Raw genomic sequence first — 24,013 nt, forward strand, 5'->3', positions numbered from 1 at the left:
AAGATGGCTCAGTGGGTGAAAGCGCTTGCTGCCAAGCTTGCTGCCCTAAATTTGGTCTCCAGAACCCCTACTGTGGAAGGAGAGAACAGATCGTTTATTTTGATTATTTTTATGTTTGTGTATCTGTCGTGTGTGCCAGGTGTGTACAGTTGCCCAAGGAGGCTAACAAAGAATGTCAGGTTCCCTGGAGCTAGAGTTAAAGACGGTTATGAGGTATCTGGCATGGGTACTGGGAACCAAATTCCAGTCTTCTGCAAGAGCAGGTATATATTCTCAATCACTGAGCCATTTCTCCAGTCCATAAAAACAGATTTATAAAAAGATTTATTTATTTTCTTTTATATGTTTGGGTGTTTTGCCTACATGTATGTATGTGTACCATGTGCACACCTGATACCTGTCGCATTCAAAAGAGGGTGTCTGATCCCATGAAACTGGAATTATGAATGATAGTGAGCCACCCACCCATGGGTACTGGGAACTGAACTTGGGTCCTGTAAAAGACTAATGAGTGCTCTTAACTGTTGTGCTGCTAGTTTTATATCAACTTGACAGATAGAGTCATTTCAGAAGACGAAACCTTAGTTGAGAAGATGCCCATATCAGATTGGTCCGTGGGACCACCATGGCACCGTCGTCCAGTGAGGCATTTCCTTGATTGATGAGTGGTATTGGAGGGCCCAGCTAACAGTAGGCTGTGCCACCCCTGGGCTGGTGGTCCTGGATACTATAAAAAGCAGGTTGAGCCAGGAGGTGGTGGCGCATGCCTTTAATCCCAGCACTCAGGAGGCAGAGGCAGGCGGAACTCCGAGTTCAAGGCCAGCCTGATCTACAGAGTGAGTTCCAGTACAGCCAGGGCTATACAGAGATACCCTGTCTTGAAAAACTAAACCAAACCAAACAAATGAACGAAAGAAAGAAAGAAAGAAAGAGAGAGAGAGAGAGAGAGAGAGAGAGAGAGAGAAAGAAAGAAAGAAAGAAAGAAAGAAAGAAAGAAAGAAAGAAAGAAAGAAAGAAAGAAGAAAGAAAGAAATCTGAGCCAGTCATGGGGAGCAAGCCAGTAAGCAGCACTCCTCCGTGGCTTTTACATTAGCTCCTGCCTCGAGTTTCTGGTCTGACTTCCATGGATGATGGACACAATGTAAAATAAAATAAACCCTTTCCTCCACAAGTTGCTTTTGCTCATAGTTTTATCACAGCAATAGAAACCCTAACTAAAATAGAAATTGGTACAAGGTTCATTGGATATTGCTGTGACAAACGTGACCATATTTTCGGGAGGATTGTGGAAGGACTTTGAAACTTTGGGCTAGAAAAGTAACAACAGATGAGCCAGTGCTCTCTTCAGCCCTAAGAAATGATTCTTGAACGTTTTCCTCTCACCTGCACGTATGCACATGTGCATGTACGTGTGCACACACACACACACCTTAAGTGCAATAAAGCAATAAAAATGAGTATATAGAACAAATAAGAAAACAAAAGGTTCCCACTGTTTGAAATTCGATATAATAGCAAATAAAGGGTTTACTGACAGATAGTACCTGCTCGATGCCAGGTACTCTGTATACTTCACAACAGATCTGTGAGGTAGAGGACACTAGGCTGAGACTTGAACTCCGGTCCATGTTTTCCAGGATCTTCCAGTCTGGTAGACAGTAGAAGACATATAGGTGCATGGTCATCTCCAAAACAGAATGTGTTCAGAACCAGAAGAGATTCTGGGAGGCCCAGAGAAGTTTCTTGGAGAAAACAGCATTGTAACTAGGCCTGACAGGACTGAAAAGATGTAGCTACTTAGAGATGTTGAAGGGGGCATTGTTTGCTCAGGTATTGATTGCATCAGCAAAAACCATGGAGCTAGGAATGGGCATGGCAGTGAGTGGAATGGGAGGTCGTTCTAAGCTGAGGATATTTTAGCATGGCTTCCCGGGAGAAAATCCCAGTTGTGCCAATTCCCAGCTGTATGACCTTCTGAGCAACAAAAAGGAGATAAAGCTTTCTTTTTAGTGCTGTTTTAGAGCTATGGTGAAAAATGCATCTCAACCAGGTACCACAGGGAAAGCACCTGGCATGTGGTAACTGCTAAGTTGTTTTTTTTCTCCTAAAACTGAGGAGGTGCTTGGTTGAAATTGTTGAGTGAATGAAGCTTTATAAAAGAAATCCCTGTGACCTAAACTCTGTTATCTGACCCTATCATTGGCCTATGCATGTTTCTCTGAGGCTAGCGAACAGATGGAGGGATGGAAAGAGGCATGAAGGGAAGAGCTGTATCACCCTCCCATTCATTTCTATGATAATTAAGCACCTTTTCTGTGTCAAGCAGTAGCTGATCTAAAATAGAAACTCAGCTTGCACCTATTCCTCAAGGGGAGAATAGAGAACAGGAGAATACCACCTGATGGAAGATGCAGAAGAACCAGGCCTAATCCTAGCACTCCATGCTGTCTACATCAGGGGTGGGGAAAATGTATTACTTACCTATTTCTGTACAGTGAACTACCCCAAAATTTAGTAACTCTAAAGTGACCTTAGGGGCCAGTGAGTTTTCTGTGCAAACCTGTTGACTAGAATTCAATCCCTGGAGCCTATGTAAGGTAGAAAGAGGGACCAGTGCCACAAAGCTGTCCTCTGACCTTTACATACATGCTGTGGCTTACATGCCCACACCCATATAATCACAGACACAGTCATAATACATTTTTAAACAAATTTTAAAAAACTGACATTAGAATTGACCTGAATAGAGTCACATTGAATAGCCTATGTTGGCCTCAAACTTGAGGTCCTCCTGGCTTAGCCTCTGGAGTGCTATAATTACAGGTGTGTAACATACAGACACATACACATACACACGGACTGCTATAATTACAGATGTGTACACACACACACATACACACACACCAAGAAACATTTATTATGCAGTTTCTGAGGGCCAGGAAACTGTGAGGGGCGTGGCTTGATGATTTGCTTCCGGGTCTCTCTGGAGGCTGCTCTCAAGCTGTGTAGTACACAGTCTCAGAAGACTGGACTGGGGCTGGCAGGGTAACTCCTTTGCTGGCAGTTCCTCTCCTTTAGGACTGTTCACAGTGTGGCTTCCCTTGGGCGAGGAGTCTGAAGGAGAACAAGTCAAAGGGAACATGCAAGACAGAATTTGTAATATTCGACAGTCTCCTTATAGAAATATCATACGTCTATTGTGAGCCACACAGACCAATTGGGGGGCAGTGTGGTATCTAAGATTATGAATGCCAGGAGAAAGAGGTTATTAGGGGCCAGTTTGGAAGCTAGGTGTACAGGGAGGAAGAGTTACTAGGTGTAGTTCAGATTCTCAAGAGTAAATATTGTGGATTTCCTAAGAGATATTGACACAGAGAGCCCTGGGAGGAAGCTGAGATTTGGGGCTTTCCCTGCATGGGAGTTGAGATGGTATTGACAGAGGTAAGAGTGTGGCTTGAATAGTGGGGAGGTAGTATTTAACTTGGGTTGACATGAGATTGACATACTGAAGTGTCCAAAAAGGCATCTTGTCATTGTTAGTCCTAGCCCTGTGAACTCACAGTGACTTCCTGGGAGTTATTTTGTAAATTATTAAGAACCTATGGGTTTCTTTGCAAAATAAAGGGATGGACAACACACAATGAACACAACAGTATTTTTGTAGACTTCTTGTCTCATATTGCTCTGTTTGGTCTTTTTTTTTTTGTCTAACTGGTCTTTTGCTTGTATATTATGGTTTCTGATTTTGTGTTTTTATGGGCTTTGATTGGGCATGTGTGTGTTTCTTGTGCTTTTTCTTTGTTTTTTTAAATTATTTTTCTGGGGGCTGGAGAGATGGCTCAGTGGTTAAGAGCATCGCCTGCTCTTCCAAAGGTCCTGAGTTCAATTCCCAGCAACCACATGGTGGCTCACAACCATCTGTAATGAGGTCTGGTGCCCTCTTCTGGCCTGGAGACATACACACAAACAGAATATTGTATACATAATAAATAAATATTTCTAAAAAAAAAAAAAAAAAAAAATAAATTATTTTTCTGGTTTGTTTGTTTTTTGGTTTTCTAAAGAGAGAAAGAAGGCATGGAGTTGGGTGGGTAGGGAGGATCTGGGAGGAGTTGGTGAGGGGAAACTGTGATCAGATGTATTGTGTGAAGATAAATTTATTTTCAATAAAAATATACATACATATGAAATAATAATAAGTGGCTGGAGAGGTGGCAGGTTTGATTCCCAGCACCACATGGTCATTCGTGACCCTGTATAACTCCAGTTTCAGGGAATTTGATACCCTTTTCTGGTCTCCACTGGCACCAGGCACACATGTGGTATACAGACATACATGCAGGCAAAACACACATACACACAAAATAAATAAATAAATAAATATTTTAAAAGTTTAAAATAAAGAGCCTGTGGGCGGGGAAGGGGGGACCCAAGCACCTGTGTTCTTAGCTGACACACCAGGGAGCTTTCCATGCCTTTCCTTTTCTTCTTCTCTCCTCTGATCCTTGTACCATTCCTCCCTTTATCTTTCCTCCCTTTCCCTCTTCACCTTTCACTGTGTGCAGGTTAAATCTCTGGCTGAATCCATCGATGAGGCCCTGAACTGCCACCCATCAGGGCCTATGTCTGAGGAGCAAGGGTCAACCCAGATGGAAAAGCGGGAACCAAAGGAACATCAAGAGGACAGCTCAGCCACCTCCTTCAGTGACCTTCCCCTCTACTTGGATGACCCAGTTCCTCCTCCATCACCTGAGCGACTGCCCAGCACAGAGCCCCCACCCCAGAGCCGCCCTGAGTTCTGGGCACCAGCTCCCCTCCCACCAGTTCCTCCACCGATGCCACCAGGGACCCGGGAAGATGGTAGCCGTGAGGAAGGCACTCGCAGGGCTCCTGGGTGCTTGGAGTGCCGGGATTTCCGGCTCCGGGCCGCACACCTTCCCCTCCTTACCATTGAGCCTCCCAGTGACAGTTCTGTAGACCTGAGTGACCGCTCAGATCGCGGCTCTGTCCACCGCCAGCTGGTGTATGAGGCTGATGGCTGCAGCCCCCATGGGACCCTGAAGCATAAGGGGCCACCAGGCAGGGCCCCAATCCCACACCGCCACTACCCTGCCCCTGAGGGTCCAGCTCCAGCCCCACCAGGGCCCCTGCCGCCAGCCCCCAATAGTGGCACTGGGCCCAGTGGTGTGGCTGGGGGTCGGAGGTTGGGGAAGTGTGAGGCAGCAGGTGAGAACTCTGACGGTGGAGACAATGAGAGCCTCGAGAGCTCCAGCAACTCCAATGAGACCATCAACTGCAGCTCTGGCTCCTCGTCCCGGGATAGCCTGAGGGAACCTCCAGCCAGTGGCCTGTGCAAGCAGACCTACCAGAGGGAAACAAGGCACAGCTGGGACTCGCCAGCCTTCAACAATGATGTGGTACAGAGGCGGCATTACAGAATTGGCCTCAACCTCTTCAATAAGTATGTGCTCTCAGTTCTAGCCTCCTTGCCTCTTCCCATCCTGTCTAGGCACCTTGTTTGAGGACCTAGCTCCAAGCAGTGACCTTGGTTATGCCAGCCTATCATCTGGTGAAATGGTATTTCTCCCCAGATGCCCAGGGATGAGGACTAGTAGAAGGTTGGCAGAAGGGAACAGTAGCTGTTGCCTGGAAATCTTAGCACTCAGTAGACTTTAGTCAAAGGGGTTGCCGTAAGTTAGAAGACAGCCTAGTCTCTGTTGGGAGCACCAGGCCAGTTTAGGCTACAGAGTAAACCCTGTCTCAAAAGACAATTAACCAAACTAAGAAACCAAGGGGGAAAAACAAGGTTACCGAATAGAGAGACACCCCCACACACACACACATGCCTATGTTCGGGTCCTGTGCTTTCAGTATCTGTTTGTATGATCTTGAGCAAGATGGCAAGATGTTTCCCCAAAATGACTTCCAGGTGTTATCATCCCTATATCCCCCTTCCAGAGGGGAGGCCGTCTAGAATATAAAGAACCCCAGACTAAGACCCCTAATCTGCCTGTTCACTCACTGTCTAGCCTTAGGTAACCTGTGGTCCTTTTTTGGGCTTCAGGTTTTCTCATCTTTCTGTAAGTAGGGTTGTGTATTTGGCAGCAGGCTGGAATGACTAACAGTGACTAAGCTCTTTCTGAGTGCCTGGTCCTCTGCCAGGTGCTGAGGAATGGGGGTAAGAGTGTGGCATTTGATTGGAAAATAATTAGAAAACATAATATGTAATTAGACAACATTAGATATAATGGAAGGCATTTGATGTAATACCTCTCATCTTTATAGTCTGTTAAACACTGCCACCTATGTTTAATTTTCACAATAACTCAGCAAGGCTGGTAGGAGTGTTCTTATTTTAGAGATAAGGAAGTGAGACCTGGAGAAATAAAAGAGGCTGTCCAAAGCCATGCAGAAAGTGATTATTCAGAAACTCCGGGACATCAAAGTCCAAACTTCCAATTTTTGGTTTCATGGGAGTCCTAAGACATTCAGGTTCTGCATGTCGGATAATTCCAACCCAGATGTTTTGGTCCCAGTCTCTGTAAACATTGGAGGCACCTCATCAGTAGAAAAAGCCTCAGAGGCTGGGTAGGATGTAGGACACGGAACAAGTAACCTCGTCACTTCTTCCCTGTCCTGAGGGTTCTGAGAAGCAGTCTTGGTCTAGAGCTCAGGCCTTTTCTCAAGACAGTCTGACGGTTGCTGGGATGATCCTGACGAAAGTAGGCTCTCATTTCGATGCTTCTTTTCCTCCACCTGTGGTATGCCTCCAGTAAAAGAGGAAAGTGGTGTGAGGATGGATGGATACCTTGGAATTTTGAAACTCTGTGAGATGGAATGTAGTTTACTCTTATGTTGTGATGTTTTTATCTGTACCCGAGAGGAGCTGGACCACATTATAGACCCTTGGCTCTCTGAAGCCTTGCTTAGTTCTAGAAATGGGACCAGGTGCAGTTCTAGAGGAACAACTATCTGACCTACCTCTTCTCTTTTTGCAGGAAGCCAGAGAAGGGTATCCAGTATTTGATTGAGCGAGGTTTCCTGTCAGACACTCCTGTGGGGGTGGCTCACTTCATCCTGGAGCGGAAAGGCCTGAGCCGGCAGATGATAGGGGAATTCCTGGGGAACCGGCAGAAGCAGTTCAACAGAGATGTGTTGGAGTGAGGACCCCAACATGGGGCAGGCAGGCTAGGGATTCCTGGAAAAGGAAGGCAGGAGGGAGAAAGGGGGCAGTCTGTCTTTTTTGCTCAGATAAACTTTTTAAAACAAGATGACTAGATTTTCCTGTTTCCATACACCTCTGCTCCTAAAAGGTCTTCTCTCTCTTGACCCTATTCCTAAAGTCTTCTAAGAGTGGCTCTCCGCAGGGCGTACTCACCTAATAGTTTGCTTTGGGCCTCAGTTTCCCATCACTGAAACGAATAGACTAATGGAAAGCACTCTAAGTGACCATGTGCCTTCAGTTTTCTTACTTCAGCTTCACTCAGTCCAGAGTTTGGAAGCATGTCAGTGGGAGTGCGGGGCTGCTTATGCAAGTGGGTGGGCCAGTGGTTTACGTAGAGAAATGAAGAGTGCCACCACCCACCCTGACTCTTTACTTTTCAGCTGTGTGGTGGACGAGATGGACTTCTCCTCTATGGATCTGGATGATGCACTCAGGAAGTTCCAATCCCATATTCGAGTTCAGGGTGAGGCCCAGAAAGTGGAGCGACTCATTGAAGCTTTCAGGTGTGCCTGCTTCCCACTCCTGAAGCTGCCCTTTTCTTCTTTGGGGCCCTATTTCCACAAGATGCTTCTCTGCATTTTAATTTTCTTCCACTAAACAGAAATGAAGGTCAGGTGTGGAGAGGGAAGAGACAGGAGGATCTCTGAGTTCAAGGCCAGCCTGGTCTACAGAGTGAGTTTCAGGACAGCCAGGGATACATAGAAAAACCCTATCTCAAAGAAGCAAACCAAAACAAAAACTAACCAAATAAGCAAAAATCCAGAAATGATAAATCTCATCTTGAGAGGCATTTGTAAGGTTTGGAGATAGTGAATATAGCTCTGATATATATTAAAGTATCTAGCTCTAGCAATTGAGATACAGGCACATTAATAAGTGCAACATCAGTAGTAAATGGTAACATTCGTGGATCTGGGTGTGTAGATCAGTGATCGAGCATTTGCCTGTTGCATGGCTATGACTCTTTGGTTTCTGTGTCCTGTACTGAAAAAAAAGGGGGGGGAGGGGCTACCATTCTATGAGGTAGATTCTTCTATTGGTATTTCTGTTTTGTAGATGACAAATCTCAAGTTTAGGGACATTAGAGTAAGTTAGCTGAACCAGGATTTGAACTTGCATGTTTCTAAAGTCGTGGTATCTATACTCAGCCCTAAATGCTTTGAAGATCAAACTGAGCTGGGTCTAAATCTTGCTCCACTGCTTTGGAGCATTTACAGGGGAGACGGAGGAATTGCTGAGAACTCATTTTCCATTATGGGCGAAAGATTTGCTTTGACAGATGATCTGTTTCATCCCAGCTTTACCACTCACTGGCTCTATTGCCTGGCCGAGTTACCTCACCACTCTGAACCTTCATTATATCCTGTGTAAAACAGGACTGCTTGGGAGTTGGAGGTGTGGTTTAGTGATAGAGCAAATGCTTAGCATGCTCAAGGCCCAAGGTTCAACCTCCATTGCTACATAGCCAAAGAAATGGGGCACTAGCATTCATGCAGTGGTGTGATCAACTGCATGGGACAATGTACATTAAGTCTCCTGGAAAAGTTCCAAGAAGTTAGTGATTATGGTTTTTCATGGTACTATTGGGGAAAATGGAAGAGGACAGACTTCAAGTACTAAGGGAGTGTTTCTTGAAGGAAAGGGATTATGATGGCAACTTGGGCAAATTGTGGGCAGGTGGAGATTGCTGGCACCTGCATCTAGACTTGACCCTTGTTGTCTCACAGCCAGCGGTACTGTGTCTGTAACCCTGCCCTTGTACGCCAGTTCCGGAACCCAGACACCATCTTCATCCTTGCTTTTGCCATCATCCTCCTCAATACCGACATGTACAGCCCCAGCGTCAAGGCTGAACGCAAGATGAAACTGGATGACTTCATTAAGAACCTGAGAGGTGAGCAGAATTTCCCATTTACTTTTCTTGTCCGCCACCAGAGAAAAGAAATTAGGGTGGGGATGGGAGTGTGGTGAGAGATCCCAGATGTCATTGTAAATTAGCCTTTGTCACTTTATCTCATGGCTGGATGTCCCCAGGCTGTTCACTTAGCAATTCACTCCAACAGTTACTTGCCAGGCTGTGTGGGTAGCTCAGTACTGAGTGCTTACCTAGCATGTGCAAGAACTGCAAAGACAAACCCACTCTCCGAGCAGCTATTTCCTAGGTATTGACTCAGGTTGTAGAATATGACTCTGTCTCAGAAAACAAAGAAATACAGATAGCCTGACTCTTATTAAACTATTTTATTCACTCACGTCCTTCACCCTTATTAGCGCTCTCCTTGTCTTTCCTACTTACACCCATAAAGACTCATTTAGATACCTTTACCTCCATTAATTTATTCATTCATTCATCCAGTCGGTCAGCCAGCTGACACTTACTGGATGTTTAATGAGTACCTAGTAAAATGAGTACCAAGGACAATGGAGGGGAGTCTGCTATAGGCTCTGTTCTTAGAGCTCTTCCATCGTGAGGGAGAGACTGCCATGTAGTGCCTAGATAACCACGATGAGACAGAAAGTGAACAGTGATGTCAAAGAGGCCAAAAAGACAACCAGAATTCAAAGGAAGGAGCTCTTACCTCCTACTGACTTCCCAGAGGAGTTGTATTTTAAGGTGAGCCTTGAAATGACAGACTAAAAATAGAGGAGGGCTTACCTGGCAGAGAAGACAACAAAGGCCCAGACGGAAGAAAATGTGAGGTTGTTTAGAGATCAACTGAGATGGGCTAGACGAACACTTGGGAAGGTCAGGCAGATCCCGTCTCTGAGGTCTTCCAATGCCAGATAAATGATGCCACTTTGATCTGTGCTTTTGGTTTATTGTAACGATGTCAAGCCCTAGCTCTCACCAAAGAGCAGCCTACTAAAATGGCACAGATACTATGATTATTTCAAAAGCAATGAAAGGAGGGAAATAGAGATGGGGAGAGCAAGACAAAGTTGCTGACTGTCATAATTTATGTTGCTGGAGGCTTTAAAGCTGTCTGGCAGCTAAGATAAAAAAAAACAGTGGGGAGAAGAATGTACTTTTAGCACTTGTGCAAGGAAGAAGTATGGTATTTCCCAAACAAGAAGTCATTTTTTCCTAGCAGAAGCTTTAAAGAGAAGAGTGAAAAGGTTTCACTCAGCACACAGTCAAGAGTGGAGAAAGACAGTGGACTTAGGAAGAGCAAGTTAGATTTGAGGGCACCCAGAGCTGTTTCCCATAATCTTGCCATTATTCATTCAACCATATACATATGCTCACCATGTATACAGTCAGTCTTCCATACCTGTGGGTTCTTCATCCATGAATTCAACCAACTGTAGACTGAGAACATCTAGAAAAAAAACTTGTGTCTGTACTGAACATGTATAAACTTTTTCTTATCATTATCCCCAAATAATACAGTAAAACCACTGTTTACATAGCATTAGCATTGCAGTAAATATTGAAGTAACATACAAATTATTTAAACTAACAAGAGAATGTACATAGGTTATATGAAAATACCACTCCATTTTAACAAGATCAATTAACACCTTACCACTTAGCAACCATACTTGACTGTCCTATTTTATATATGAAACATGAGCATCCTTGGATTTGGGAATTGATGGAAGATCTTGGGACAAATCTCCCATGGATATGGAGGGATGATGTGGGTGGGTGTGTGTGTAACCATGTATTTCCTCCAATTATTGAATAAATAAGCAAACAAACAAATGAAAGCAATACATGTCTATTTTAGGAATGTGGGGCATGAGGCTATATTTCAGCAACAGTACTTAATATTCATGAGGCCCCTCCCTGGGTTTAGTGCTCACCACTGCCAAAATTATTTTCTCCTTACATTTATTTGTTTATTGGTGTGTGTGTGTGTGTGTGTGTGTGTGTGTGTGTGTGTTACATGTGGGTATACACATGTCACAGTATTCATGTGGAGGTCAGAGGACAGCTTTCAGGAGTTTGTTCTCTTCTTCCACCATGTGGCTTCTGGGGATGGAACTCAAACCATGAGACTTAGCAGCAGGCATCCCTACCTGCTCAGTCATCTCTCTGGTCCTCATGTAGTTTATTTTATTTTTAATTTTTTTGGGGGGGTTTTAGAGACAGGGTTTCTCTGTGTCACTTTGTTGCCTGCCCTGGAACTAGCTCTTGTAGACCAGGCTGGCCTCGAACTCACAAGAGATCCTCTGCCTTCCGAGTGCTGGGATTAAAGGCGCGCACTACCACCACCTGGCTCCTCATGTAGTTTATTATCTTACTCTTTTTACTTAACTTGCTACAGGGATTGTCTCATATTATTGAAATATTTTGGTAAACATCAAGTTTATAGATAAACTATTATTTACTTAGCTATTTCTCTATTGTTAGAAATTAAGCTGTTTCTGAATTTCTCCACAAATAGCACTCGGTGAACATTCTTTAACATCAATCTCACATATATTTCTGAATAATTCCTTAGGATAGATTCTTTGGAAAAGAATTGATAGGTTTGAATATTTAGGCTCTTGCTAGATTAGTTTCTGAAACTGTTATATTAGTGTACACTCCAAATTCCTCAGATTCTTACTAACTCTGAATATTATTTTCAAGTAATAGTCCCAGTTAAGAGCGTACTTAATCGTAGCACTTAGGAAGTAGAGGCAGATAGGAGGAGGGTGGGAGTGGGGGATGGCTGGAGTGATGGCTCAGCAGTTAAAAGTACTGACTGCTCTTTCAGAGGACCCGAGTGCAATTCCCAGTACCCACATGGTGGCTTACAACTGTCTGTAACTGCAGTTCCAGGGGATCCAATACCCACCTTTGACCTCTGAAGACAGCAGGCCAACATGGTACACAAGCATGCGTACAGACAAAACACTCATATACATAAAAAACAATAAATAAATCTTAAAACAAAAACCATGGAAGGTAAAAGGTAGTACCTGCTTGTCTTAATTGCAGTGTGTTATAAGTTGTTTAGACAAAATCCCTACCCTGGCTAAAAAAGTAATTGGCTCTTTTGTTTAAAGGCACCTTCCCTGTCCCATTCATAGCTAAAAGACTAAGAATACTCACTGGGTTTTTTTTTTGTTTGTTTGTTCTGTTGTTTTGTTTTTGCTACGGTTCATGCTGGGTGTGGGATATTATGGAGATCCCCCTACTGCCTACCCTCCATATTGATGTGACATACTCCTGTGTTACACTTTCCATGTAGGGGTTGACAATGGTGAAGACATCCCCAGAGACCTCCTGGTAGGCATCTACCAGCGCATCCAAGGTCGTGAACTGCGGACCAATGATGACCATGTGTCCCAGGTGCAGGCTGTGGAGCGCATGATTGTTGGCAAGAAACCGGTGAGTGCCTGGGGAGGGGACAGTGTTGTGTGGTAGGTTATTCCCCCCCCCCTCCAGGCCCAGGTTGCCCTTACCTGTAAAATGAAGTGGAAGATATTATATTCCTTAGGGATCATGGTACAGATTATGGGAGATTCTCCATGTAAATGCATCTAGTATATTGCAAAGTTCATAGTAGGTGCTGTGTAAGTATTTTCTTCTCATCTATGGTTTTGTCTGCCCATCCCAAGTAAGAAGAGTCAAGCTAATATTTTCTAAAAAAAAAACAAACAAACAGATATTTTGGCCAACAAACATTTATGGATGCCTTATCCTTGATTTTTTTACTGAAATCTAGAGACATAGATATGAATCAGACACAATTTCTGTCTTTAGGGGCACTCAGAGATTAGTGAGGTTCCAAGGCAAAGACACATAATGCTTCTGCCTCGTGGTCTAATTTAGAGGAACAGAAATCAGGGAGAGGCCATTTTAAGGCAAGGGAAGTTAGAAAGACTTCTTGGAAAATAACTTTGGAATTGTGATTTGTTTTTTTTTTTTTTTTTGAGACAGGATTTCTCTGTGGCTTTGGAGCCTGTCCTGGAACTAACTCTGTAGACCAGGCTGGTCTCGAACTCACAGAGATCCGCCTGTCTCTGCCTCCCGAGTGCTGGGATTAAAGGCGTGCGCCACCATCGCCCGGCCTGGAATTGTGATTTGAAAAAGCTGGACACGAAAAGCTTTTCAGACAAAGGGTGCTATTGGGACAAAAACAAGGTGGCAGGAAAGCTTAAAGGACTTCGTTGTTTATATTCTTTGTGTCAGGGTGACAGATATGTATCAGGTGTACATTCTGTCTTGTTAAGGTGCCAGAGGCCTAAAACTGCTGGGATGGCCTTGCTGACAACTATTTTTCCACATCTATCCAGGTCCTGTCTCTTCCTCACCGTCGACTGGTTTGCTGTTGCCAGCTCTATGAGGTGCCAGATCCAAACCGCCCCCAGAGACTGGGGCTGCATCAGCGGGAAGTTTTCCTCTTCAATGACCTCCTTGTGGTATGGGCATTGGGCAGAAGGAAATGGGAGGGAGATAGTCAGCACAGCTGTTGGCTCTGGTGCCAACCGTGCTATGTGGAGTGTGGTTGGAACGCTGCAGCATGCCATCTGCGTGGTCTCGAGTAAGGCACAGCCCTTCTCTGGCCCTAATTTTCTTTCATTTTGCTGTGGTGACAGCCACACCAGGGCAGACAATGTGAGGATTGCGGGGAAATGATAGACCTATAATCTGGGAGGTAGTAGGAAGTAGAGGGTTGTGAATCTGCGGCCCTGCGGACCTTTCTGTTGTCTTGATGCTGGAAGTGATTAAAACAAGCATGTCACTGGTACAGCGGCACACCACATCTTTTAGTGATGGATTTGTTGGATTCTGTGGATCTGAAGGGATTTTCAGGATTTCCTGGACAAGAACCACTCTTCAAGATGGCTTAGCCCTGACTGCTAGAATCCGTTGTGGGCTTTTGGGGGAGAGGGGGTGGGTTTGTTTTTATTTTGTTTTGTTTTTCTAATACAGGGTCTCACTGTACAGCTCTAACTGTCCTGGAATGCACTATGTAGACCAGGTTAGCCTCACACTCACAGAAATCCACTGGCCTCTGCCTCTGGAATGCTAGGATTAAAGACGGGCACCGCCACACCAGGCTAGAATTTGCCTCCTAATGGGGTTCACCTCCTACTCAAGTTCCTCACCGTTTCTTGGGAACACAATAAGTATTCCCCCCTCTGTTCTGAGACAGTAATCCAGGGATTTGAGAACAGCAACCCTGTTCCTTCCTTGGTCTTCTCTCCTTCACAGCAGCGTTTCTCAGTCTTGGCACTGTTAATATTTTGAGGCAGACAATCCTTTCTTTCAGGGGTCTGTCTTGTGCACTGTAGTATTTTAACACCACTCTGGGATAGCTACTAGAAGCTAACAGCAAACCTCCAACCAAAAAAAAATGTATTCTCCAGAGAAAAGCAAAAGAGAGAAAGATGGGTGGGAGATTTAGAGAACATCTTCTTCAGGGAAGAAAAGAAAAGAAGGCAGCGTCTTCTTCTCCAGACGTTGTTCTGTACTCTCTCCAGTTGAGAATTACCACTCTAGACAAATTGCCTCCAACATCCTTTCCAAACCTTAGTTGCTTGCTTCATGAAATAGTGCTGACCCTTATTTCCCGGAGTTGTTGAGAAGATGAACTAAGAACTCAGTGCCTGGCAACACAGTTTAGTAGTAGAGCGCTTGCTTAGCATATGCAAGGATCTCGGTTCCATTCCCAGCCCTACAAAAGAGAAGAGGGTTTAGAGACAATCACATTGTCAAGAGGTATGCCTGGCCCACACAGGTACTGAGTCACTGTTAGATGCCCTTCATGCACTGACGCCCCTCTGTGTATGGAGCTCTATGCTGGCTATTGAGCACATGGAGAGAAATCAGACTCAGTCCTTGTTCTCAGGGACTCACTAGGACCTAAAATGTGTTTTATAACATGGTGTGGTGATAAACCCCTGTCACCTAAAGTATTTGGGATATGGAGGCAAAAGGAACAGGAAGCTAAGGTCAGACTGGGTTATGTGATGGAGGCCTTATCTCAAACACCACACCACATCCCTGCCAAAAAGTGTTTGACATCATTGTGCACTGTAACCAACCTAAAATCAAATGCTTGTTTTAAGAGCCATTTGTAGAGGAAGGGGCTATAGTTTTGTGGTAGAGTTACTTGTCTGGCTCCAAGTTTCATTCCCAGCATACAAAATAAATGAAATAAAATAGTCACTTGCAAATTATCTGAGCTTATGTTAGTGTAAAATCCAGAAAGCCTAAAGACTTTGGGTTGGCGAGAGATCTTTAAGTCTGTTCATAGGCTAGGCAGGAGTTGCTGTTATGCACTAGCTCTTGATGGTGGAGGTTGAGGTAGGTGAAAGAACCTGAAAACTAGAGCCCCTGCCCTCTAGGCCATCAGGGAGCAATCACATATTCAGAACTACCATAGAGTCTGACAAGGGAAAAGGTATAGGACCAGAACCTGCACCCTGGAAGCTCAGAAGATGGAAACAGAAGTCTGTGTGAGGTATTGCGACGAGCTTCCTGGAGGGACCAGCATTCATTTAGTTCCTTTAAAAGTTGCGGGTGTTTATATATGCTCACAATGTCACAAACTTGCGTTTTCTCCCACCTCTCTCTTCCTCAAGTTTCAGTTCTCCCTTGTGGGTATGTGTGCTCATGTGTGCATGTCTGTTACAGGGAATGGGTGCGGAAGGTGCTTACTAGAAATGGGTATCACTTGGAAATTCCCCACCCTAAACCCAGCCTCTTATCTTTTTCCCACCCTTGTTTGCCAAAGGTCACCAAAATTTTCCAGAAGAAGAAGATCTTGGTGACTTACAGCTTCCGTCAGTCCTTTCCCCTGGTGGAGATGCACATGCAGCTCTTCCAGAACTCATGTGAGTCCCCTTCTGAACCCGAGCATGCATCCCAGGGTTTATCAGAGCCCATGCTCACCCTTCGTCTACACGAGCTTCCAGCCTTTGAAGTCCTCCTCTACAACTGCTTTAAAGTCTCCAAAGTATCTACTTGTCCAAGAATGGAAGGAAAACTAGAATGGAGTATGATTTGGGTGTGGCCCCTGGAGAACCTGGAATAGCAATGTTTTATATATTCCTTAGTGAGCAGATGTGGAAGCCACCCCATGCTTGAAGTGCTGAACTGAGAACAAGAGCATGCTTGAGTGTCATTCAAGAGAGCGAAGTCATTGTGAGAGGCAGAGGGATAAAGGAAAAGGTTTCTAGAAAGCAGTTTAGAATTATGTTTGCCTTTCCATCCTGGAGTCTGGTATAAGGTTGCCAAGGCTACCAGGAGTTCGGGGACAAAGGGAAAGCACTGAAGATGCTTGAGGCACTTCAGAGTTGGGTGTTACAGAAATAATTGCCACAGTGTACAGGGTGATGTGTAGGGAAGTATTTGAGAGGCAGAGACAAAAAAGTTACTTGAGCCCAGGAATTTGAGACTAGGCAAATAGCACGACTCTGTCTCAGATGGTTGGCAGTAGTAGGGAGTGGGTTGGATCATTTCTCAGTTTCTAGTCTTAGCCACTTTGCTTCAAACCTGACAAAAATACCCAGCTTCTCCTGTCCCCTCCCATTGCCGCAGATTATCAGTTTGGGATCAAGTTACTGTCCGCGGTACCTGGAGGGGAACGAAAAGTCCTCATCATCTTCAATGCTCCTAGCCTCCAAGACAGGTTGCGCTTTACCTCTGACCTGCGGGAGTCCATTGCTGAGGTGCAAGAGATGGAGAAGTACCGTGTGGAATGTGAGTAGCTACAGCATGACTCCTTCTCCCGTCATTATACAGTGCCCCACAGACACCAAGAATCCTGTCTTCTGACAACCGCAGAGTTAAGGGCTAGTTTGCCCAACCTTCCTACCTTCATTCCAGGAACCTCTCACCTTCTGCCTGAATACTTTCAGAGACAAGAAGGTCATTACTTCCTTACCTCAGATTATTATTCCAGCCATTGTGAGTCTATGCCGGGACCTCCACACCCATCCTCTCTCTCATCATGAGCCAACTTTTTCTTCTATTGAAGGGAGACTCAGGGCATAAGAGTTAGGACTGTAGCTTCATACTTTATGTCTGCTATTTGTTAGCTGGGCAAACTTGGGTGAGTTCCGCAGCCCTCTGAACCCTTTGTTCAGATAACAGGAATAAAGAAATCTTCACAGTTCTTTCCCACTGCTCTTCTAAAGAGACAGGCTGGTCCTTACCTCTTCTTCTTTCTCTCTGTATTTCTCCTTCTCCCTTCCTTTCCCCACTCCCTTCATCTCAACAAAACTCCTACATAAGCTCAAAAAAGAAAGAAAAAAAAGAAAAAGAAAAAGAAATCTTCAGTGAGTTTGGCAAAGAGCCAGACACAGTGGTTGCACATCTGTAATCTCAGTACTGGGAAGGCTGAAACAGGAAGATTTCAAGTTCCCAGGCCAGCTGTGGCAATGTATTGAGTCTCTGTCACAATGAGAGGAGAGGGAGAGAAAGTGGAAGAGGGGAAGAGAGGGAGAAGTTGAAGTTGAAGGAGAGGAAGAGAGGAGAGACCAGTGCATTCATGGTGTTCAACAATACCATTCCCTGTCTCCTCTCCTCAATATCAGCTCCCAAACTGAGGTCCAGCTCAATACCCAGGACCTACACCAAGTTATTTTGATCATGGGCTATAGAAAATAATGATTATATCTCATTCTTCTTGATGCCCTTCAAGGTTTCTGTTCTCCAAGCTAAGCAATCATAGTAACATGGCATTGAGGAGAAAGAAGGCAGAGAGAAACAGACCTTGATAGGTCTGCAGCCAGCAAGGCAGAGTATCAGTTCAGTAGAGACCTGGAGCCGCTGGGGAGATGTAAGGCAAGAGATTAGCCATATCAAGATAAGGAGAGGCCCACTAGACTGGAGTTTTCCTGACCTCATTGGAGGTATGGGGAGGGAGGCAGTAGAGCAAGATAGACCTGCTTTTAGAATGTTCGCTTCACCGATTTCAACTGTCTAACCCTGAGCAAACTCTATAACTTGTCAAGTTCTCAGGTTCTCCTGCATAATGTAGACTATGCTCATAATGTGGAATGAGTGGGATCAGGTATGTGCTGTCCCCAGCATTCTGCCTAGCACATAATAAAGGCTTTGATTCCCGGCAGTTTCGTGCCCTTGCTCTTCCGAGAGCTTCTCTGCTATGAAGCAAGGCGTTTGAGAACTGCATGAACATTGAAAGGACTGTCTTTCACCATAGGCTAGAAGGGCCTTCCCATCCTTCCTGTGAACCATCTGTTGCAAAGCTCTTGTTTAAAGGGCAGGGGTGTTTAGGGAGGCCTATCTACAACAGGGTAAAGAAATGACGGACAAGAAGAGGGAGAGGAAACAAGAAGAGGGGGCACTTATAGGGAGGAAAGCAAAAGAAGGGTTCAGTGGCATAGGATGGGCTGGGCACCTAAGGAGCTTTGAAGATAGAGTTGTAGTTTAGAGGGGAAAAGTACTACGGGGATGGGGGTAAGGTAGAAAGCTTGGGGGAGCAGAAGGAGGGAGGAAAACCGAGGTGGGCTGCCAGTCAATCAGGTGGGTTCTCAATGTTATTCCTGACCTTTTCCCATTTTCTCCACTGCTACCCAGCGGAGCTGGAGAAGCAGAAAGGTATGATGCGACCTAATGCCTCACAGCCTGGAGGAGCCAAGGACTCAGTGAATGGGACTCTGGCCCGCAGTAGTCTGGAGGACACTTATGGGGCAGGCGATGGGCTCAAGCGGGGTGCACTCAGTAGTTCCCTGCGAGACCTCTCTGATGCAGGTAAGTGTTTTGGGCCCCTTCCCTGGTTGGGGAGATGTGGGACCAGGTGTCCTCTTTGCCTCCTGTCACTGGCCTTCCTCCATCACACACACACACACACACACACACACACACACACACACACACACACACAGCCTTCATTCAGAGCCCTGGGCACTATGTCACAGGGGGCCTGGTAGCCAGGTCAGAACAGGTGGGGCCCAGGGTTTCTGCCAGGGAGTATAAAGTGGGGCCACAGACTCTGCCCCTCTCCTCTTTTCCCTCTTCTGTCTCTCCTTTACTGCCTCTCCTCCATATTTTCCTCCTCTCTTTCCTCCTTCTCAACCTCTCTTCCTCCCTACCTCCCCCTCTTTAATGGGGGAAAGGGGTAATGGGGTGTCTGTCCCTGGGAGGGACCTAGGCCTGGTGCCCAGCTCTGGAGCCCAGCAGGGTGGGGAGGGAGGGTTGCTGCTCTGACGCTGGGCTCCTTGCTTGTGGGTGCAGGGAAGCGGGGGCGGCGTAACAGCGTGGGATCGCTGGACAGCACCATCGAAGTAAGTGTCAGCTCCTGCCCCACTCATTTTCTGCATGAGCCCTGCCCTGGCCATGGAGCCCCAGAGGAGGAGGGGACCTGTTGCCTACCCCTCTTCCGTGCTGGGTACCATATGGCTGCCTCTCCCAGCCAACCACTTTCTCCATCTGTCCTCACTCTGTCCTCACTCTGCCTGTCTCTCAGTCTGTCTTCCACTCTCCCATGTCCCTTCTTAACCCCAGGGCCAACTCCAAATAGGGATGCCCTTGGACTTGGGCCTCGAGAAACTTTAACCTCCAAATCCTGCTCTTTGACCCTGAGCGAGTCACTCTGCCTCTCTAGGCCTAACATTTTCTTGGCCTGAGAAATGGTCATGAGAAGGAGGTCCTACTGATTCTTCCTCTGCCCTCTGAGATTCAACTGAGGTAGTGGATGTGTCCGCAGAGCTGGCCACAAATACAGGACTGCTGTTTGGTTTTTGCTGTTACTTTGGGGGTCCTTGTTGCTCCAGCTTCAGGGACAGGGGTGGAGTTTAGGGCTGGGGGTTTAGATATGTAGACTGGCCTGACTTCCCTCCCTCCCCCGTTTCAGGGGTCTGTTATTAGCAGTCCACGCCCTCACCAGAGGATGCCACCTCCGCCCCCACCCCCGCCGCCAGAGGAGTACAAGAGCCAGAGGCCAGTCTCGAACTCCTCATCTTTCCTGGGCTCCCTATTTGGAAGCAAGAGAGGCAAAGGGCCCTTCCAGATGCCACCACCGCCAACAGGCCAGGCCTCTGCCTCGTCTTCATCCGCTTCCTCCACCCACCACCACCATCACCACCACCACCATGGTCACAGCCATGGTGGCATGGGGGTGCTACCTGATGGGCAGTCCAAGCTTCAGGCCCTGCATGCCCAGTATTGCCAAGGACCGGGCCCTACCCCACCACCCTACCTCCCATCCCAGCAACCCCCTCTGCCTCCACCCCCTCAGCAGCCTCCACCCCTGCCCACACTGGGCTCCATTCCACCACCACCTGCCTCAGCCCCACCTGTGGGGCCACATCGACACTTCCATGCCCATGGCCCAGTTCCAGGACCCCAGCATTATACCTTGGGCCGGCCAGGCAGAGCCCCAAGACGAGGGGCTGGAGGACACCCTCAGTTTGCTCCACATGGCCGCCACCCCTTGCACCAGCCCACATCCCCATTACCCCTGTACAGTCCTGCTCCACAGCACCCGCCTGCCCATAAACAGGGCCCTAAGCACTTCATCTTCAGTCACCACCCACAGATGATGCCAGCAGCAGGTGCAGCTGGGGGCCCTGGGTCCCGGCCACCAGGGGGATCCTACTCCCACCCTCACCACCCCCAGTCACCACTGTCACCACACTCACCCATCCCCCCTCACCCCTCCTACCCGCCCCTGCCCCCACCTTCCCCTCACACCCCACATTCACCCCTCCCACCCACCTCCCCCCATGGCCCACTGCACGCCTCTGGGCCCCCTGGCACGGCTAATCCACCCAGTGCAAACCCCAAGGCCAAGCCAAGCCGGATCAGCACTGTGGTTTGAGGAATGGAATGAGTGTACTGGGGAACAGATAGTCTGGGGAAGTCCACAGGAGAGGGACCTTGCCCCTCTCTTCTTCCTCAGTTTTTTCAAAATATATATACACTCAGCAGCGTCCTTCTTTCCACTTCCTCCATCTCTCCAGCCCCTTCTTCTAACCCCTAGCACTTGTCATGGGGTTTCCTTTCAGATTGGAGGGCCCTTGCCACTTGTAGCCTGAACTTAGGGCACTGCAGTGCTGGCAAGTGGTAAGGGCCTCTCCTTAGTCCTTGTCCTCCCTTTCCTATCTTCCTCTCTTCTCTTTCTGGTCCCTGGAGGCCTAGTTGGTGGTCTCAGACCTCTGGGCAGAGGGGAGCGTCCTTACAAGCTGGTGGAGAAGGCAGGCTTCTGGAGCCGTGGGGGTGAAGGCTTCCCCAGAGCTCCTCTGGCTGTGTGAGGCTAGGAGAGAGCTCTGTAGAGCTGTGGCTGAACCTCAGGGCCTAGCCACACGCCTCCATGTGTCTTTCTGCCTGCTGGAGGACACAGACTGTCCATGTACTCTGTGGGTGGAACCCCGCTTGTGCTGGCCCCCACCGAGGGCACTGCTTCCCTCTCTTGAGCCAGTCTGTGTGTGCCCTCCTAATAGGCCACAGCCCAGACCTCTTTGGCTTCAGGAATTTGCCTTGCCCTGCAATGTTCTTATCCTGATCAAAGTCCAGACAGGTTTTTTGTGGAGGGGGGGGCTCAGGTCTGGGATGAGAAGGGTACTGCCCTCCCTCACCCATATTGCATGCCCCCCCCATTCCTTCTTCTTTTCCCACCTACAACTGAAGACAATGCACTTTACAGATATCACCCACACATATCTCACTGGGGCAGGGCACCCAGCATCAGCCCTGGGGAAAGACTCCCAGAGGACCACCAAGATGTCCTTCCTGAGGCAGAGATTGAAGCCATCAGAGCTGGGGCTGCGAGCCAGAATGCCCAAGCCCCTCTTGTTCATCAAAACTCCACTGCCTCGCCAGCCCCTCTGCAGTCCTGTTTATTTATTATAAATATATTTTTTACAAGTCCCAGCTCCTCTTCTTGCCCTACACATCCAGCAGCTCCTTTCACAGTCCCTGCCTTCCTCTCCCCTGTCAAGTATGGGCTGCAGTACAGACAGACAGATGGACCCTCTATGTCAAAGGGTCCCTGGGGCTTCAGGTTGTGGGAGGGCATTGGTGGGAGGGACTATATGGAGAGGAGCGGAGCGGGGATTCAGGCATTGTCTTTTTCCCTCCTTGTATATAAGAATGTATATTTGATGCCTCATAAAAGACCTTGTGCTCACCTCTGGCTTCTGCTTCCTACTTATGCCCCCTTCCCCACTGTAGAGCCCATGGAGAGAGGTACTAGTTCGGGGAGGTGATGTGCTAATCGTAGTTCAGACAACTGGGCACGCAAAATGCTGCAGTTGGGTGGGGGGGTAGATGAGGGTAGGTTTTCTGTCTGCACGACAGTGGCAGGGGTGTGGACTTTGGCATTGAACTAGTACACATCCTGAGGTTTTCCCTTAGGCACAAGAGTTTCAGAGAATGATCCAAGTCTTTGTCACTTCAGTTTACAATTTGGGATGACCATACATTGTTATGCTATCGAACTTGGTGGTCACAACCTGTGCCCCAAGTCAGGTTCAGCCACTTGTCTTCATTAAGCCAATTAAAACAGCCAAATTAAAAGTGGAAAGCAGAATGAAAAAGAGATTTATTCGGTGTGACCATATTACAAAGAGGGATAAAGAGACACCTCCCCCCCCACTACCCCCCCCCCCCCCCGCCAAGTCTATCTTCAGGGTCCTGAAGGGAGGTCAAAGTTTTAAATAGGAACATGGATAGGCACAAAACAGTCCAGGTCAAGGTGTGGTTCCAGCCACCATTGACCCTTCCTTGTCTGGGCTTCAGTCTCTTCCTGTAAGGTGGTTAGAACTGGGGAAAACCTCTTTCCTGGAGACAAGTTCTGGCATGAGATTCCTGGAAAAATTCCCTTTCTTTGAGGCACATTGTTTAAATAATCTGATAGTTAGATTGAGAGACACAAGTGTCTCTTTAATAAAATATTCAGGGTGGAGAAAAGGCTCGGAGATTAAAAGTACTTCCTATTCTTGCAAAGGACTGGAGTTTGATTCCCAGCACCCAAATGGTGGCTCATAACTGTCTGTAACTCCACAATTTGGGGGGGGGGATCCGACACACTCACTTGTTTATATTTATATATGGATACACACATATGCATAAGTGGAAATAAAATAAACCGGGTGGTGGTGGTACATGATTTTAATCCCAGCAATCAGGAGGTAGAGGAGGCACGCAGATCTCTGTGAGTTCAAGGCCAGCCTGGTTTACAGAACCAGAGTTCTAGAACAGGCTTCCAAAGCTACAGAGAAACCCTGTCTTGAAAAACCAAAAGAAAAAGACTCTCTCTCTCTCTCTCTCTCTCTCTCTCTCTCTCTCTCTCTCTCTCTCTTCCTTTCTTTGGAAAAAGAGTATCTTCTTCATTTCTGCCAGGCTAGTTATAGCTACATGGAATTGTGATAACTGCATGAAGTGATCAATGGCAAGCACCTCGGATGGTGTAGGTATTCAGCAAGTTAGTTCTCTTATCTTCTTTCTAGAGTTTGACTATGTGGAAAGCGTGTGGCCTCTGTCACTCTTGCTGTGACTGGCCTGGTTTTGCCTTGAAACCCCTGCTACTGACCCTCTATACAATGACTGGCCATATTTTTGTTCTTGATAGCAGGGAGGTGACTTGAGCCAAGAAGACCCAGGTCCAGATACTTTCTATGAGCTCTGCGTATATACTTAGGATATTAACTAACAAATAGCTGTCTTTCCTTTACAGAGGAGACAGGCCACACAGCAAGTCGAGGTGAGGTTTTCTTGTAACCCCAACCCATTTCCACTGGCCCAAGTTGCTTCGCTATAAAATGGAGCCATTGCTAGCACCAGTAGTTAGTTATACCCTGGGCCTCAACCTAGCACAGAAAGAATGGGGCAGTGTAATGGCTCTTAGAGGCAGCAAGGTCCCAGACAACTGAGCTGAT

At 46.8% G+C, this 24,013-nt stretch overlaps 1 protein-coding gene across 3 annotated transcripts in view; it reads left to right on the forward strand.

The window, feature by feature from the left end:
• Iqsec2 (IQ motif and Sec7 domain ArfGEF 2) overlaps nt 1-22,263 on the forward strand; it is a 79,288-nt gene extending 57,025 nt beyond the window's left edge. The window contains exons 5-15 of one of the 3 annotated variants that reach the window (XM_041647676.1): nt 4,566-5,461; nt 6,999-7,160; nt 7,606-7,728; nt 8,953-9,119; nt 12,409-12,548; nt 13,457-13,582; nt 15,904-16,003; nt 16,710-16,871; nt 18,714-18,887; nt 19,371-19,420; nt 19,990-22,263. In XM_041647676.1, the coding sequence (XP_041503610.1) occupies nt 4,566-5,461; nt 6,999-7,160; nt 7,606-7,728; nt 8,953-9,119; nt 12,409-12,548; nt 13,457-13,582; nt 15,904-16,003; nt 16,710-16,871; nt 18,714-18,887; nt 19,371-19,420; nt 19,990-20,955 (3,066 nt within the window). In that variant the 3' untranslated portion in view covers nt 20,956-22,263. The remainder of the gene's footprint in view (nt 1-4,565; nt 5,462-6,998; nt 7,161-7,605; nt 7,729-8,952; nt 9,120-12,408; nt 12,549-13,456; nt 13,583-15,903; nt 16,004-16,709; nt 16,872-18,713; nt 18,888-19,370; nt 19,421-19,989) is intronic. The other 2 variants (XM_041647677.1, XM_041647678.1) reach the window with 2 other exon arrangements.
• Nucleotides 22,264-24,013: the final 1,750 nt, after the last annotated feature.

Source organism: Microtus oregoni, unplaced genomic scaffold, assembly GCF_018167655.1.
Source record: "Microtus oregoni isolate MIOR12 unplaced genomic scaffold, Mior012 000207F_ref0000254, whole genome shotgun sequence".
Taxonomy (NCBI): domain Eukaryota; kingdom Metazoa; phylum Chordata; class Mammalia; order Rodentia; family Cricetidae; genus Microtus; species Microtus oregoni.